This window comes from Lonchura striata, chromosome 3 (assembly GCF_050655825.1).
Source record: "Lonchura striata isolate lonStrDom1 chromosome 3, ASM5065582v1, whole genome shotgun sequence".
Lineage (NCBI taxonomy): Eukaryota > Metazoa > Chordata > Aves > Passeriformes > Estrildidae > Lonchura > Lonchura striata.
Genome location: NC_140705.1, coordinates 43,983,721 through 44,001,084, shown reverse-complemented (window position 1 = coordinate 44,001,084; position 17,364 = coordinate 43,983,721). Strand labels below are relative to the sequence as shown.

The following is a 17,364-nucleotide window of genomic DNA, read 5'->3' as shown; positions in this document are numbered from 1 at the left end:
AAATTCCTTTGTTAGGAAAAAGGCAATTTTTGTAATAGTTGGTGAAAGTATTGAGCCATTAGGAGAGGGAGAAAAATCTTGTGTGTTAGAGATAAAAGGTTAAAATCCATTGGAATCAGTACCTGGCAATCAAATTTTTCCTACTACTGCTGTAAAACTTTTGTTGAGCATTTCTGCTGTCCTTAGAGGCAACAGCTTTTATGATATTGATGATGATGATAAAACTGTGGAATGATGCTAGTGAATCTCCTAATTACTGCATTGTACTCTTTTCATTGTCTCTTTTGATGCTTGTGTCTGTGGAACAGTTTCTTGGCAAGTGCATCTTTTGCCATTGTTCTCAAGAAGTAGCCCTTGAAATAACACCTGAGCAAATGAAGCATTCCATTTTCTGAATATTCCACAGGATATTTTTTATTTCACATTTGCTATGTATAACAAGTAATATAATTAATATTTGTAAAATTTCATTACCTTAATGGCTGTGGTTATATTTTTGAAAAGTAATCTTTTAGAAAAGTTAAATTAGAGGATTAGGTGACACAACAGCTTATTAACTTATTAATTCAATTAAAATTCTAAAAATTAATCTGTAATTGTGATAATGTTAGAAACAGTCTCCTTTTAGATCAGTAAGGGTCCTGTTGCATTGCAATGAATGCCAATTTTGAGATTAAAACTGCTTAACTTTGCCTTTATTCCTAATCAGTGCATTCCTCAAACAAAATGCACTTAGTGGTCTCTTGCATCTGTACTGGTTTTTAAAGCTAATGCTTATGTTAAGCTTTCCCAAAGTTAGACTCCATGGGGGTTAGTATATGACTGCATGGAAAGAGTGTATTTTTCTGATTCTTTTGCCATAGCACTACTGGAAAATTTTATGTTTAGATTTCAATCTGTTTTCTGTCCTCCCACTTCTACATGAAAAAATACTTCTAAAAAGAAAGAGTGATTTCTGCCACGTCCCTCATGGGTGTCTGTGACTTACAAACAGTTCCTTGTAGCAGAAGGATTGCTGCAGAACATGGAAAGACTGAAGCTCAGACTGATAGCAGAATATGCCATCATAGGTATGGTTGTACCATCAAGTCTAGATTAAAGTCTTTCCCAAAAATACACTGCCAAGAATATTTTTAAAGCATCAAGACATAGTGCTGTTGAGAAAGAATTGTGAGTTTGAGATTCTGCCTCAGTGTCAGATTGACCAAGTGACTGACAGTCTCAGGAAGTTTTCCATTCAGTTCTGATGAATTTTCAGTGGCCTGCCAAAGATTTTTACACCAAGTTGCACCAAGTCCATGCAGTATTCTTGCCTCTGAATCATCTCACTAACAATTTCCTCAACTTACATCTGAATTCACCTACCTCATAGTAGCAATCAGACATGTCCTGCTTCTCTGGTCTGCCCAGCAGACCGAAGTCAATGTTTACTGCTTGAGTTCATTAACCAAATACCTGTCATTATTCCAGGTAAATATTGTCTTCCTTGGAGATAAACTGCACAGCTGCTTCTAACACCTGGTTTAGTAACTCTTTGTCTTATAGAACTGCTGTCTGCCTCGTAATTAACAGAATGGTCTGGAAAATACAGATATGCCATCTACATGAAAGAGAGGTCTTTTCAGAGATGACTAAACATCAATGAAGATAAAAATGAAAGAAACTGAAGAAAGGCTGAATCTGATGAAAGTCAAAGGTTATTCAACATCTCAAGACAGTCACTAATGAGTTCTGGGTAGCTAGGGTCTGTTCCTCTTACGTTTGCTCCCTTAATGTACAGCACTGAATTGGCAGTTGTCTAGTGGTGAACACAAATACTTCAAGAGTCAGAAATGTTTACATGCTTGAGATATATGTGTGTGTGTGTGTGTGTGTGTATATATATGTATAGACATATAAATTTAATTGAATGTTAAAGTCAAATTTTTGAATTTTTCTTTTTTCTAAAGTCAATCCCCCTCACTTTTCAGAAAAATTGCCTTTGGAAGATTTAAGACAAGCATTAAAAAATGTCTTTAATATTTCTGTGACTGTTAACAAGAATATGTATCCAAGATCAGTGCCAGAATATGTAGCAAATAGATATTCAAAAGAAAACAAAATTTATTCTAAGAAACTGAAGCAATGAAAATTTTTGTGTATATGATGTTTTTTCTGCGTGAGATGCATACTGTGGGAAAGGGCTCTCAAGAGCCAGCAGTTCTCCTACTTCATTCACCACAGATATTGGCACTGCCTGCATTTCTTCAACAGAGATGTTTGTTACAGCTGTTTCTTTCACAGCTGTGAATAATCATAATGGAGAAACTCATTGCTAAATAGCTTTAACCCTTACACAAATTATAAAATGAAAAAGAATTTTCACAGAACAGGTATATGAAATGAGAGTACCAGTGAAATTTCTTCAACAAAAGCACTGGAAGGGGCTGCACAAGGTTGAGTCACCATGCGTGGAGGTCTTTAAAAGAATTGTAAATGTGATGCTTAGAGAAACAGTTTAGCAGCGGACTTAACAGTCCTGGGCTTAGTTTGGACTTCATGATATTAAAGGTCTTTTCTAACCTAATGATTCTAAGGTGATGTCCTCCAGAAATGATATTTGCTATGTCAGCTTCATTCTCTTTATAGCTGAAGAAGTGGAAGATTGCAAGTTTTGTTTTCATGGCTTTCTTTGAAATCTGTTTCCCAAACATAGTAAGATTCCTATTCAGAGTGCATAGGAGGATAAAAAGCAATCAGATCTGTACTGGGTGAAATACTGTCCCAATATTATCTGAAACAGACTTTTTTTTGTTTGAGTATTTAATATATACTAACTTTCATCTTTGTGTAGGGTATTTGGTTCTAAAGGTGGATTTTAATGACAAGGCAGTTAATATACCGTTTTGTAGAGCTGGACATTATAGTGGCTGGTATATAGTCAACTGTACACCTGGAGTATGACTTCAACAGACAATACATTTTTATAAAGTGAAAATATGATTTGTGATTATTTGGTTGCAATTCAAAGCTTTTAGCAATAGTGATAACAATCTAAGATTAGTCTGCATGGCCTTTCTTAGTCTCCCAAGATTGTTGCTATTTATAATAGGGAAATCTATTCCTAGTACAATCAGTAAACTTAACTTTTACCTAAGAGAGTATTTGTCACCAGCTCTGTAACTTAGACTGTATTATTTCAAAGATGAGGAAAGTTGTTATTGGTGCTGCAGATGTAAATAATGTAAAATCAGCTGTGGTCCTCCTCCAGCAGCTGCTGGTGTTACAGAATGGTTCAGGTTGACAGGGATCTCTAGAGATCTTGCAGTCCAAAGCCCCCATTCAGGCAGGGTCAGCTAGAGACAGTTGCCCAGGATTAAATCAAGATGGATTTTAAATATCTCCAAAAATGGAGACTTTGCAACCCCTTTGGGCAACCTAATCCATTGTTGGATGCCCTCACAACAGATTTCTTGCCTGTATCCAGGTTGCATTTTGTGTTTTCATTTGTGCCTGTTGCCTCATCCTATCAGTGGGCACTGTTGAGGAGAATTTGGTTCCCTCTTCTGCATTCCTTCCCATCAGGTGTTTATACTCATTGTACTGTAGGAGAGCCTAAAATTGATGTGCCATGTAAATAGGGCAATAGATTGTATATTTTCCCTTCTCTTTTCACCACTGTAAAGCTTGTCTTTGAAATGAATCTTTCCATGGTAAAATTTTTTGTAAAAGTGCCTTAACATATGGAGTGGTTTCAGTGTAATAATATGGTAAAATGTGTAAAATTTTAGCAGTAATATTAATGAGTTAATTGTATTTTTAATCAAAATGCTGATGTATTTGACTTCTAGTTGGCTAGCAAGAATATTGAATTTCTAGATAGTGTGACTGCTTGTTAATATCAGTGTTTTGAAATTCAACAGCATGTCATTTGGAGTCTAGAATCTGATTGCTACTACCCCTGGTAAAGGAGGATGTTGATTGTTAGTTTAACAAACATCTTCAGCTCCATTAAGTTGATTCCATCTGTCAGATGCTAAATGATCTTACTTTTGATTCATGTTTGTTCAGGTACAGACTGTTTGAAATAGTAAATGCTACTTGCAGGTACAGTTTTTGTTATTCACTTGAATCCTCAATTCATTTGTGACCATATTCCAGTTTAATGCCAGTTTGCAGCAGCGTGACTGGCAGCAACCTTTTATAACCATGCTCTCCTGTATCACTTATGGATGGGGAGGGGTTTATATCTACAGAACCCTGTAGTCAGTATACCTTCTTTATTCACTGTTTTATATAGAAGAAAGTTGCAATGAAATTACCCATCTAAAAGGGTCAAGCTGAAGTAATCAGGTATTTCTCTAACCTGAGTCACTCAGCAACAGCTGTTGAGTACTTTAGTGCAAGGGTCTGCTGCCATGGATCTGCAAAGGTATTATGAAATTGTGTAAGGTATCATGTGGAAGTAGACAAGGAAAATTGTATTTCTTCTCTTGGTTATGTTTTCTTTAAGGAAAATGACTGAATTATGCACTAAATTTCTTTACTCTGAAATCCAATTCTGTATGTAGTGCTGTATCAGCATAAAAAGTGTAACTTAACACTGGAGAAAATCCCTAAGGCAGACTGACCTTAAGGTAGATATTTAACAATATATAGCAATTTTCAAATTGATGGCTGCTGATTATTTTTTATGCCTTAAAAACACCTTTTTAACAAATAGTGGGGCTTGGGTGATGTGTTTATACTGTATTACTATATTGTAGTTTGCTACTAATTCATCATTAACAGAATGAAGAAAACCATAACTGTGTTTTCCAAGACCACTTAAAGTATGCTAGAAAGGCAAATAACTGTTCTTCCTGTGCGTTCACTACTGAGAGAGACATCCAGATCCAAAAGACAATAAAGCTCAAGACGATTTCAAACAATTAATCCAGTAGGATTCAATAAACGTTAAAAACATTCTGTAGGCTGGCACACTTGGTTGCCTGTATAACTAATGATGTTTGAGGAGATTACCAGGAAAGGAGATTGAATTTCACTGTTCTTGGAATTGTTTGTTTTTCACTGTTCTTGAATTTCACCGTTCTGTTCTCTTACAGTTTTTGCCTCCCCCCCCCCCCCGCCTTTTTTTTTTTTAAAGGCATTATTGAACAATCAAAATCCAAAATCAACTCTTGGCTGAGTTTTGTCTTCAGCTTCCTAGTATTGCAATGTTTTTGGGTCAATTTCTGTGGAATTACTGACTGTTGAAGTATTTCTCAAACAAATGCTTCTTTGGGGAGGGAAGTGTGAGCTGAATGGATTTTTATCTGTATATATAATAGTTCATGACCATCTAATTTTCTTCTTTATTTCTGTGGAGAAGTCCTGCTACCTTTTCAAATCTACACATCAGCAGCAAGGATTAAGGTCTGTCAATAGCAGATGTGTGAGGAAAGGATACTGTTTCAACATAAGGATGGAAGAAATTACTTGTGGTCCTTCTTGGAAGGAATTTGGCAAAGCTAAGGAAGTTTGTCAAATAGAAATTGTGAGGGATGAAGAACAAAGTTATACCCATTGCTGTGTTCTTCCTAGTGCTGCTTCCTGTCTTCCCACAAGAGCTTAATCCTTTCTGTGGTGTTTCCTTTGAAAACATCCTATAGAGTCTGGAGAGACACCACATTACTACTCTGAAATTGAGTGGTCTATGTAATCAATTCCATTTCAGTTGTTGAATTTAAAATAAAATTACCATTCCTTGAATGGAGTTCAGATTCATTCCTTTTGTAAACTAGAAGAAAACCAAGGAAAAAAACATAAGTGGTGTTATGTTGCAGTAAACTTTACACAAAGTATTTTGAAGATGAGTGAAGACAGCAAAATGCTTGCATTGATGAGTTGATGGCACCAGTGTTGTCTTTTTATCCAGGCTGTTTAAAAGCCTTGTGAAGGATGAGGGGCTCAGAATCCATTCTTTTTACTGCTCTTGATAGAGTCTGAATCATATATTTTAACTCTGGAGAAAGTAGTCTACCAAAATGTCTTCTATTCTGTTATTTCCCTGCATTCCTTCTAGCATTGAGCTTCACTTCCATTAAAATACACCTCTTTTTCTCTAGACAGAGTTGAATCTGCCTTGACAGTCAACTGCAGTATCTGCAACAGGGAACATGTGGCCCTATTCTGTGACTTGCTTGGGATGATGCTTTGGGAATTCTGAATTATAAATAAGTCCTCAGGAAACTACACAAAATTCTGATTTGAGGAAAATGAAGGAGGGCATTCATTAAGTGATTGGTTGGATGTCCTGAGTAATTTTCTGAACTAAGTGAATTACCAACATTCTTATTTATTTCTTCAAGTAATACATAGAAATTTTGATCTTGAGTAATTAGACTCAAAGAAAAATTAAAGAGTCTTGAAGGGCTAAAGCTGTGTCTTTTTGATAAACAATTTATGACACCAGAAAAGGGTAAATTCACCAAATTTCTAATCTGTAACCCTACAGAGCTCTTCTGGGAAGAGCTCTTCTGATACACAGCTAGTCTTTTGAACTATTTTATACTTGAATGTATTGGAGAGGTCAGAGCATGTGTTCTAGCTTGCTGTGGAATGAGCAATCAAATGGTTGTGTCCAGAATTTACATCATGTTATACACTTTATCTGCCTAAATAGTAGGAGAGATTTTAGCTTTAACAATCCACCTATTTTCCATGTATTCATCCTGAACAGATGGCCTTTGTGTTGACTTTTTAAAAGCAGAACACATCCCTACAAAAAGTGTTGACATAATACATCCTTAGGAAAAAAAAAAAAGACACTGCAGAACTATTGCAAAATGTGTTTAAAGGGCGTGGAATCACTTGCATGTGCATTTGTCACCTGCAAGTAATGGGTCATCCCCTGGGCAGTATCCAGTCATGGGGATGCTGAAGGAGCAGAAAACAGCACTTTGGAAGATGCTGATGCAGAGTGGAAAATGAAAAATACAGTGGAAGTTTGTTTTCTCTCAATGTGTGGTTGCTCCTGCTCATCCCGAGTACCTATGAGGAACCAGGCTTCTCAAAAACATGGTGAGGAGTGCAAAACAGTGGGAAGAGAGGTTATGAATTGTCTGCCTTTAGTCTCTATTGGGATGCTGTTTTCAAGCACTAGTTCTGGCAATCTTTTCTTCTCTTCCCTCATCTTTGAACCTTTTTAAAATGGAGCTCAACTGTCAAAAGAGAAGAGAAGCAGTTGAGATCACTTCATTTTTCATCTAACTTTCTTTCCCCTCAGATTTACATCTCGGAAACGTCAGCGCTGGTCAGGCAGAAAGGCAGCAATGAGAATGAAGACAGCTCGGATAGTGTTTGCTGCTCTCACGCTGGCAGACTGCATGATTTTCTGGAAAATCAGTTCACTGTTGCCATTTTCCCCCTTATATAAAACAGTAGGGAATAAATTTAACAGGAGATGCTGATTGCTTTCAAATTTTCTGATGAAAAGTGCTACCTAAGAGCTAGACACTGTATCATATCATGAATACTACTGAATCTGTAATAATTTTTCTTCCTCTGTCACTTTGGGATGCAGAGGAAAATTGCCAGGTTTCCTCATTTCTCATTTCTTTCCCCAGCGCTCACGACTCCAGGCCACTGATGTTAAGCAGGAGGTGCTTTTCATAGATCAGATTAAGGGTTGGTGAGGTAACAGAGCCTCATGCAAGCATCCCACTGTGCTCTTGAAACTGGAATTTCACTCTTGGTAGTGATCTGTATAGCCTTACATTTACCTTTAAAGTATTTATATATATATATATATTTGGAAAGAAGGGGGGAAATATTAATACTAAATTCTCACTAACATGTAATGCTCAATATGTCACTTAATGGTATTTAATATAATAAGGATTATATAAATAGTTCTTGTGTCATTCTACTAAGATGCTTTATAAACTCTCAGATGAAGAGGTACAATTGTTCACAAATGTTTCACTAAGCTTGTATTAAGTCAGTTAAAATTGCCTTGGAGAGTAGAGTTGCACTAAAAAGAAGGAGGAGAGGTGGAAAAAAGAAACCCCAAAACAGGGTCCTGCTCAGTCTAGAGTTTCAGGCAAGAGAGGAAAAGGTCTAGTTATCCAGAGCCAGCTGCATTGTTAAAAGTTCATACTATCACTTTGACATTTAGAGTAGGACTCTGTGTCTTTGTAAATTCCTCTTCGTATTACCAGTGTAGGTCTCTGAGCTCAGACCATTTCACAAACCATAACATTTTTGAGTGAGTGATTGATCTGTATTATGTGTCTTAGCCATCAGAAGAATCTTGGGATGTTGCTTGTATAAACTGTAATACAATCTGATCCTGGGCATTTAGTTACAGACTTTCATAGACCTATTGGCGATACTCAGTCCTCCTGGATTTGGGAATAAGGCTTATCTGATACCTTAAAAAAAAAACCAAAAAGGCAAGGAGGGTGAGGGTTGTTGTTTAAAAAAAAAAAAAAAGAGCCCCTCATTTTCTCTGTTCCCCCCATTAAATAACTCAACACATCTGGTAACACTGTAGGATCATTGTCCTTTCCGTTCCTTCAAAGCTCATATTGCTACAATATTTCTTCGGTGTCTAGTTTCCTAAAGGGCAATGTGATTTTTTTTTTTTTTTCAGGCTGTTTTTGTAGGTCTTGCAAATTAACCCATATGCATTGCAAGAAAAAACATGACTTTTAATCAGCACCATTTCTAAAGTTAGCGCTTGCTGTGTGTATATGAATATGTATATGAGCCAGTGTTTAAAAAAAAGAAAACACAACCTTTCTGCTTGTACTCAAAACTAGCATACAAATGTGGTTTTATTATCAAATAAAGCATGCCTAAATGTTAGAATATCTTTGCGTTAGGGCTTTTATCATTTTACTTCTTGTCTTCAGTTACAAGAATGATAAAAATTGAAACTAAATCTTTTAATTCAATAAGAAATACATTGAATTTTAGGAAGCAAAAAGAGGAATCAGATACAGACTCATATGCATAGGAAATTAAACATTCAAGAAATTAAAACTTTGTGAGCAACCAGAGGTAGCCTTAAGGTGTGTTTATTTTAAATGCCTGCATTTAATTTTACAATAAATCTGACTATTTTGTTCCAATTAAGACAGTTCATGTGCACAACGTCAAATTTTACAGTAGTTCCAGGGAGACTGCGGACTACTTGTTTTACATTCTGGATCAAGTTCAGATTTTTAGGATTTGCTTGAATAAAATAAAAAGCCTGAACCCTGAAGATAATACAGATTGATAAATCTGATTTAAACATTCCCGTGTTGCAGACTTTCAGTGTATGTGGTACAGCTGAGCCTCAGGCCATGCACTAAATACATCCACAGTGCATTCCCAGGGCACCTGAATACCAAATGATCACGTTTGAAAGGTTACCTTTCTATGGGTTCTGACTTTTCTGTATTAGCCACGAAGATTAGAATTTTAACAGCTCCCAAGGAGAGGTATTGTGAAGTATTTACTTGGCAGGAAAAAAACAAAACAAAACAAAGCCCAGATGAGGTACTGTCTCATATTCATGAACTGGGATTTATTAGTTCTGTGAACGTCCTTGTGAGAATACACTCTATAGTTCACACTGTAGGAAAAACAAGTCTTGTTTTTCATTTATATTAACTTAAAACTTTGATAGAAGAGTTACTGTAGTAGAGGTTTTAGCAGAGACGTATCACAGAATATATCTCAGTAAGTCCTGAGGTCTTTCACAATTAGCTTTCTTCATGGTTTATCTCTCTGGAAATCTGGCAGTAGCTTTGTTAGTCAATTTGGTGATGATTAAAGATGTAAGGCTTTTTCTCCTTTTCTTTTACAGGTTGTAGAACTCATTTCAAGTGCTATTGGTGACTTAGTTCAAGGGATATATTATGAAAACTCAAAATCATCTGAGGTAAGAATTTCACTGGATTTATGTACCCATGGCATTTGGTGATATTAATGTGTGACTACTGTAAATATGATGACTTTCTCACCTGTTTAAAAGGAGGGAGAGGGCAGATGAGTTGTTAGTCCTAGTGGGTTTCAGCAGTAACATCATTATGACACCTGTAAACTCTGATAGAAATTTCTAGAAATGCTCAAGGAAGAACTATTTTGTTTTTGTGAGTGCTTAATAGAATACTGTCATGTGTCATTACCAGGAGCTCTCGGCACATCTTACTATAGGATTTCCAAATGCTTCCAGAGGTTCCTAGCCAAGGTGCAGTTAGAGATATTCATTTCAATGTTGTCTACATCATTCATATTTTAATGTCAAATCTATTGTTTCCAAGCCCAAAGAAGTTTACAGAATGCTTCTTTTTGAATTTATAACATGTCCCGTCTTCTGAGTTTTGTCCTGGAGTGCTAAGAGTATAGTCCTGTGTTTTTCTCCATCAGAAGTCACTGTGCACATATTTCAGAAGTCAGCATGGGCCAAGGTAATAGCTGCCAGCATTTCACAACAAATAATCTTGTATTTTGTCAAAGGCAATTGCAGATATTCTGTGTTATTGTTTAGCAAGAACAGTAATGAAAATTGGTCAAATTAGATGTAGGTATTTTTATCTTACTAGAATATTTAAGGGAATTTCTAGGGGCCATTCTTGAAGTAGGCTTGCATGTTGGAGCAAAAAAGAATTTTTTTTTTTCATTTTGTCATTTACTTTCAAACTAGAAAATGAAAATCTATTTCATTTTATTGTATGTCTTAACACATGCAATAAAATCAGTCATTTAAAGTTGCAGTGACCACTACAGGTTTTATCATGGCAAATTTTCAGCCACTGGTGAGCACTGTGTATATGTGAGTATCGATCTTGAAGTTCACTGAGGTAGATAGATTCACTTCTAGTGGTGCTGTCTCACATGCCTTGGAGACCTGAATCTTATGGTTCAGCAGGTGTTGTGTACTGAAACTGCAGCTCTGGTTTATTATTGCTGTGTTGTCATACGTAACAAAATTGATACCATGGTAAAAGGCTGTTCTCATGGGCTGCTGCTACAGTGGATACCTGCTGTGATGCCTCTGCACCAAGCAGAGCGCAGTGGGCAAGTGGAGAGTGCCACTGGATAACAGCGCTGTGTTCGGAGGGTGCTGCTCCCCTGGCCACTCTCCGTCCCTCCTGCTCTGCAGCAGCAAAGTCATGTCACTAAAACTTGCTGAAGTGTATCCCTGTCATTTTGACTGAAACCAGTTAGAAAGGAATGATCACACTGCTGAGCTGGGTGAGAGCCTCCAGCAGGACTGCAGTAATGCACTCGGGAGCTGCCTGGGCCCACGGCTCCCTGGGATGCATGGAAAGGATGGCATGCCTGGAGTGTCCTCCGGCACCTCTCAGGAGTGGATCCTGGGTGAAGCATGGCAGAAGGGCAGCATTGGGAACTTCTGCACCTGCTTCTGCACCTGCTGTGTTCAACCTGTGTATAAACTGACCTCAGCCTTCAGTGTTGCTCCCAAAGACTGTGCTCAGGGTTATATGTTAAAATAGATTACATCTTTGAGATTTTTGCCAAGAATAGTTGAAATGTTGTTTTCTGTATTCCAACAGGTTTCTAAATAAAGTAGATTGCAGATATATTTAAAAAACACTCAACTTGTTTCTACTTTTTCATGTGTAGAGGTAAAGTTCTACAGGTTCATCTCAGCAATGAAATTGCATTTTATTGAAACCATGGTCCCTCTGTAAATGAGAAATCTTGGACTCATTTGGGTTCCTGCCACTGCAGAAGATCTTTATCTTTTCTCTCTATCATTCCATTTTCTGATGCCTTACTGAAGCCTTCCACGTGTGTGGATTGCAAGGGGAAGTGTGAGATAAACTAAGCTCAGCTGCATGACATTTACCCTGCCCTGGCCCAGTTACAAATAGCAACAACTTATTTTGTTTCAGTGACTATTTCTGTCTAAGGAGAGTTGAAAGTACACTGTACCCTTCCTAAGAGGAACCCAGTTAACTCAAAACACAATTACTGTGGTGGTGTAACAGGGACACTTACATGACAGTGTCTGAAGTTCAGCCTTTGTAATGGGTAGTGTGTGGCTTCTGATGAGACCTACAGTAAGGTGTGGCATCTGCTTTAATTTCTTCTGTCTAGTTCTCTGAGAAATTTAGTTCCATGTTGTACTGAGATATATCCCTTCAGCTCTCCTTGCACTATTCTGCCAAGGCAGTGTCCCATTCATGTCCTGAACATTTCTTTAGCAAAGACTGGCAAATAGACTGGTTTAGTTTTGGTCTGTCTTATTTGTGTCCTTTGTTCATCTTCCCTCCTTCCCTAATTGCAATTTGATTGAAACAAAATTGTGAACTGCATTTCCCAGAGGTAAGACAAATGCTTTAATCTGTTCCACAACTAAATCTCAAATGTCAAACTTATTTTTCCTTCTTGGAATAGGGCATAGGGATGCTAGTAATGGTATTTTCATTGCTGGGAGTGTCTTAAATTTGGAAAAGCAGAAGGATGTCTTCTCACCTTTTTTTTTTTTTTCCCTGAGGCAAGAAAACTCTACTTCATATGTTAAATGTCCTTAATGCAGTTGTTTTAAAGCTCTTTAGTACCATAAAATAAACTAACTTAGGACCAAGTTGTTTTGACCTTTGCTGAATGGTAGACAAAAATACAAAAATATCTCTGCAAAGTTGACCTTTGTTCTCTGAGACCCTAAGTTCGTGTTTGCAAAAAAAAAAATTCAGTCTTCTTCATTTGGATAACCCAGTAGGAAAGTTCAAAGAATTTTTTGACCTAACAAGACTGACCTGGTTTACTCCTGAATACATATAATGGATATAATTATTTGACAGCTCCATTACCACTTTTTGTCCTCTGCACAGCCAGGTACAATCCTACAGCTGCCCATTTTAGTACATTCTGTTTGATCATGCTTCATGTCCTTTCTGCATAGGTAAATCATTAGATCTGTGTGAAAACAGGAAAGAAAAAGTAAATATTTAACTTTTCATCATTATTTGAAGCGACAATACAAACTACAAAGTGTAGGCTTTGACACAGCCTGAAGGTTAAGACTTGTCACTCATGTTCAAAGTAACAACCAGCTGCTGTGGTTTAAGATATAACATTAGCAATATTAAGCTTATATGTTCGACTATAACTTGGAGCTGAAATGGATGATATGATAAACTGTTGCAGTTTTCTGAGCTAAATCCCCTCTCAGCCCAAAATTCTTCAAGTGGAGGATGTTCTTCCCAGTTCCCATTTTCCTCCCCTAAATCTAGGTCTAATTTAGGAGTAAAAATTTTGTCTTAGTAAGTGCAAAGTTGAAAATCGTCTAGTCTGGCCTTCAGTTATGATTGTTTATCTGTTTTTAACAGAAAAAATTCATTGCTCTGCGTCTCTGTTTCCAACTTTTAGAAGGCTGAAGGCTTCTAAAATATTTGCTTACTCAGAGAATACTGTCATATTTATAACTCCCCTCTGTTTTAATATTCCAGATCATTTAACAAATACTAAGGGGGGTTGCTTTAATATTCCTGTCAATTCACTGAACAGGGGAAAGAGATACAAGGAAGCTCAAGGCCAAACAGCAGAATCAAGAGAGGGACTTCACTGTGTTGGCTTTTGTGCTTAACCTTCTAGAATGCTCTTGTAATCTTAAAGTACGAGGGACTTTCAAGGGAAATAACTTTGGTGCGTTTTGGCGATTTTTTCTTTTCTTCAGAATATGTAGCTGATGATAAATATGCATTAGCAAAGCTCATTATAGTGTCAACATTGGGCTATTATATAAGACAGGACCATTCCCAACATGTTCCACTGATGGCCAGAAGAGATGTTAGGAATTTTTGATGCAATTTTGTGAAAGTTTTGCATAACTAGTATGTAAAACAAGTTTAAAAAATAAAGGCATTAGTAGCAAATACTCATTGTTCCAAATAGTGAATTAACTTATTTTAGACCACTGTAGGGTTTTTTAATAAAAATTAGTTTATTTTCTGAAAAAGGATGGGCTACGTGCAGTGAGCTGTGCCAATACTTCTTTGATGTTTGATCCCTGGCCCTGCTTTGAGGAGTAATGTTTTGGAATACTGCACATATCCATCAACTGACTGCTATGAGTCTGTATTGTAAGTAATGGATTCTTTTATAATTTTACTATAGGACTTAAATATATTTTGAGTTATGAAAACCACCTTTTAGCAGGGCAGCAGAGCCAGGGTTTTCACTTTTTTTAAACAAATGTTTTTGTTGCAAGACTAGAGAAAAGCATAAAATATAGAATTTGAGTAGAGCATCTGTGAAAAGAATAGGAAAATGTGTTGGGGGAAAAGGAGCATAGCTAGAAAGAAGGCCAATGTTATATATTTACTGCTTTTGTTCTTTTAAATACTAAGTTTTTCCAGAGAGATTTAAAAGTAACAGATGTGAAGAGATATTTATCTTTATGAGAAGTTCACAAACTTTTCTTTTAAAACCAGGTGGTGTTTTTTTTACCGTGTCATGATAAAAGTAGTCAGTAGCTTGCTTTATTGACCCATTTGCAGACACCCTTGTTCCTCCAAAAGCAGTGAAGACGGATATTAATAGACCAATAAAACATGCCCTGTCATGTTCAGCAAGCATGAATACATCTGCTGAAAGCTTATGTGAACCATGTGTGAAATGTTTTACAGGGTCTTGCTGCTGGTAGAGTGATACATAGTTGTGCTGGATTTTATTTATGCAAAATAGAAGTTATTGAACTACCTGATTTAAAACTTTGAATATGCAATGTAAAATTATTTCTATGTGTTTCTGTGGATTATTTGCCCACTGAGAGATGAACTAATGTTTGATATAAATGATTCAGAACGTTTGGATCATTTTGTGCAACAGCAGATGGCTAAGAAAGAGCTACCATGGTATGGAAATAAATGATGGGCTCTGTTACAAACTATAGCTGAAGTTTAAAGTCTCTGACTTCTGCTCCTTCTTGGTTTTGCAAATGGGTTTGTGCACTTTTAAGACATGTTTTTCATTCATATTTCCTTAATACGTTTTCAGCTGAGTCTCATATAAGAATCTTTTTTGGTGAGATAAATCAAACTGTGCTATTGTAAGTGTTGATTTTGTATTGGTGATCCTTGGTACTGTCACTGAGAGCTGCCCTTCCCACAGTTTAATTTTCTAAAAGTTTTTTGTTTCCTGAGGTGATTGTTTTAAACAGAGTTTAACTTATGGAAGTAGTTTAATAAAAGAAAAATCTCAACTAGACAATTTCTAACAAAGCACTAACTGACCTTGCCAATAGTAAAATGGGAGCATCCCTCAGCTGTTCTTCATTTCCCATTGGAAATGATGATCGACAGAGCTGGATTTGGATATTTTCCCTGTGCACTCGTGCTGACATTGTGCAAACTGTCTCTGGAGTTGGCTGTTTTCTTCCAGTGATGGTGAGGGGCTCAGCTCTCTTCATCCACCATTTCCTGCCCCCCGACAGCATATCGGGTGCTTGTGACCTGCACCCATTTCTTGGTGACAGAATTTATGGATGAGGTCAGTTCACAGGCATTAGTTAATCAAACGTCTGAGCGCTGTCAACTACAACTAGAATTCATTTGACTTTAGAGAGATTTTTATAAGAAAGTCTTAGGAGTCTTCTGGGCTAGGTAACATCCACTTTTATACTCACTGCTGACAAAGCAAAACAAAGCTTACAAAGCAGAGAAAACTTCTCTAAAAGTAGTAAGAGCTGTCATGATATCAGATTTTACAGCCTTTGCAGTCTAGAAGTAGTTTGGGTTTTCCCTTGATGTTTTTAAAATATTGTTTAGATACTGTCCTGCATACCCTTGTAAGAATGTGGTGTGGTTGGCAGATACATTATGTATAACATGAGAGTTAAGCTTGGGAAAAATGTCGTTGTTGGAAAACTTTGCTGAAGAAAGGTTGTGTCTGCCTCTGTCTTAAGCAGCAGAAGCTTTAGGGGTATGTGGTCATAAGAAGTTATTTAATTAAAATCAGCTATATTCTGGCATGCAAGTTCATATGCTAAAGCACATCCATATGGACATAATACTTTTTTACAACTGGCTTGTTTCTGTAGCCCAGAGATTTACAATACTTATGTTTTTAAGATTTCAATCTTCAAATATATGTTCAATTCTTGTGGGTTTTTTGAAGTCACGTGCTCATTTTTGGTGCTTGAAACTTTTACAAAATGTTATTGTAGTGGACAGTAACTTTTTCTGCCATAATTTTCAATCCTGTTAATGAAATTGAAACTTGTTTAGGAATATAATTTTGTAACAAATCATAGAATTAATTTTCTTGTGTACATTGAGTTGCAATGACTGCTTAAGCTTCTTCAGTTCCTTCACTTAATATTGGATAATGTCTGCACTTCTCTTGCTGCTCCAAAGGCTACACAAAGCAATAATTTTCAATTTATATGTCTTCTGAAACATTTTGTTAATTTCAAAATTGTTTCAGGATACCTTTCTAGAGTATTTTTTTCTTATTTGATGTAAAACAAACTATTATAAAAATCACTGCCAATTTTCAGTGTCATCCAGTGAATTTTAGTAAGTACTGTTTTCTCACTGAGCAGATTGGTTGTTAAGGAAAAGATTGTGTTTCGTCTTCCAAAAGCTCCTGATTTTAAATTTAAAATAAATTGACCTATATCTAAATGGAAAAAAAAGAGTCTTGATATATGAGAAACTACTTGAATTAAATGCTCATTTTGACATTTTGCCAGTCATGGGAATTTGCACATGCTCTGGGCTGAGTTAAAATATTAAAACAAAAATACAGAAAACAGAGGAAAGTTTAGGCTTGACTTTGTAAGTTGTCATATGCATAATAGCAAACATGTGGTTTCACTGTTCTTCACTTTCCTTGTATAACTTAATAGTATGTCTGAAAGCAAAGGCATTTTGATACAGCTCTGTGTTACTTGGCATTGCAGAATTCTCCTACTTTTTCCATTAGTCTCAAATTATCCTCTCCCTTGTAACACAGCACTTCTGGGTGATATCCATAAGGGAGGAAAATTAGAGCTGAACGGATGGATTCTATTTCATTTGTTACTGATTTCATGACAGATAATACCTTGCTAGAAAACTATAGGGTCACACAGAATTACTTCTTGCTCAATTCTAAGTAATTTAATTGACATCACTTTGAGGGAAAAGCTTTGTTGTATATGAGGGGTTTTTATATTACTCTGTTAAAGAATATCTTTTGGCTTAATATATGTTACAGATTTAGCTGAACTGAGAAATTACAAAATTTTAAACATTTTTGTGCTTTAATTTTTTTTTCTGTAGCTTCTCATTATTGATTTTATTTTTTCTAAGCAAAACAGCTGTGATCTTTTCTGGTTTTGGGGGTTCCCCCCTGCCCTTAGAGAGTACCTAAAGGCATGACAATATGTGAGACTAA

The 17,364-nt window shown here is 36.4% G+C and overlaps 1 protein-coding gene across 3 annotated transcripts in view; it reads left to right on the top strand.

Moving 5' to 3' along the window:
• Positions 1-17,364, top strand: part of PDSS2 (decaprenyl diphosphate synthase subunit 2) — a 111,203-nt gene that overhangs the window by 75,268 nt on the left and 18,571 nt on the right. For all 3 annotated transcript variants that reach the window (XM_085576486.1, XM_021553810.3, XM_021553811.4), the window contains one exon: positions 9,818-9,892. In XM_085576486.1, coding sequence (XP_085432612.1) covers positions 9,818-9,892 — 75 coding nt within the window. The remainder of the gene's footprint in view (positions 1-9,817; positions 9,893-17,364) is intronic.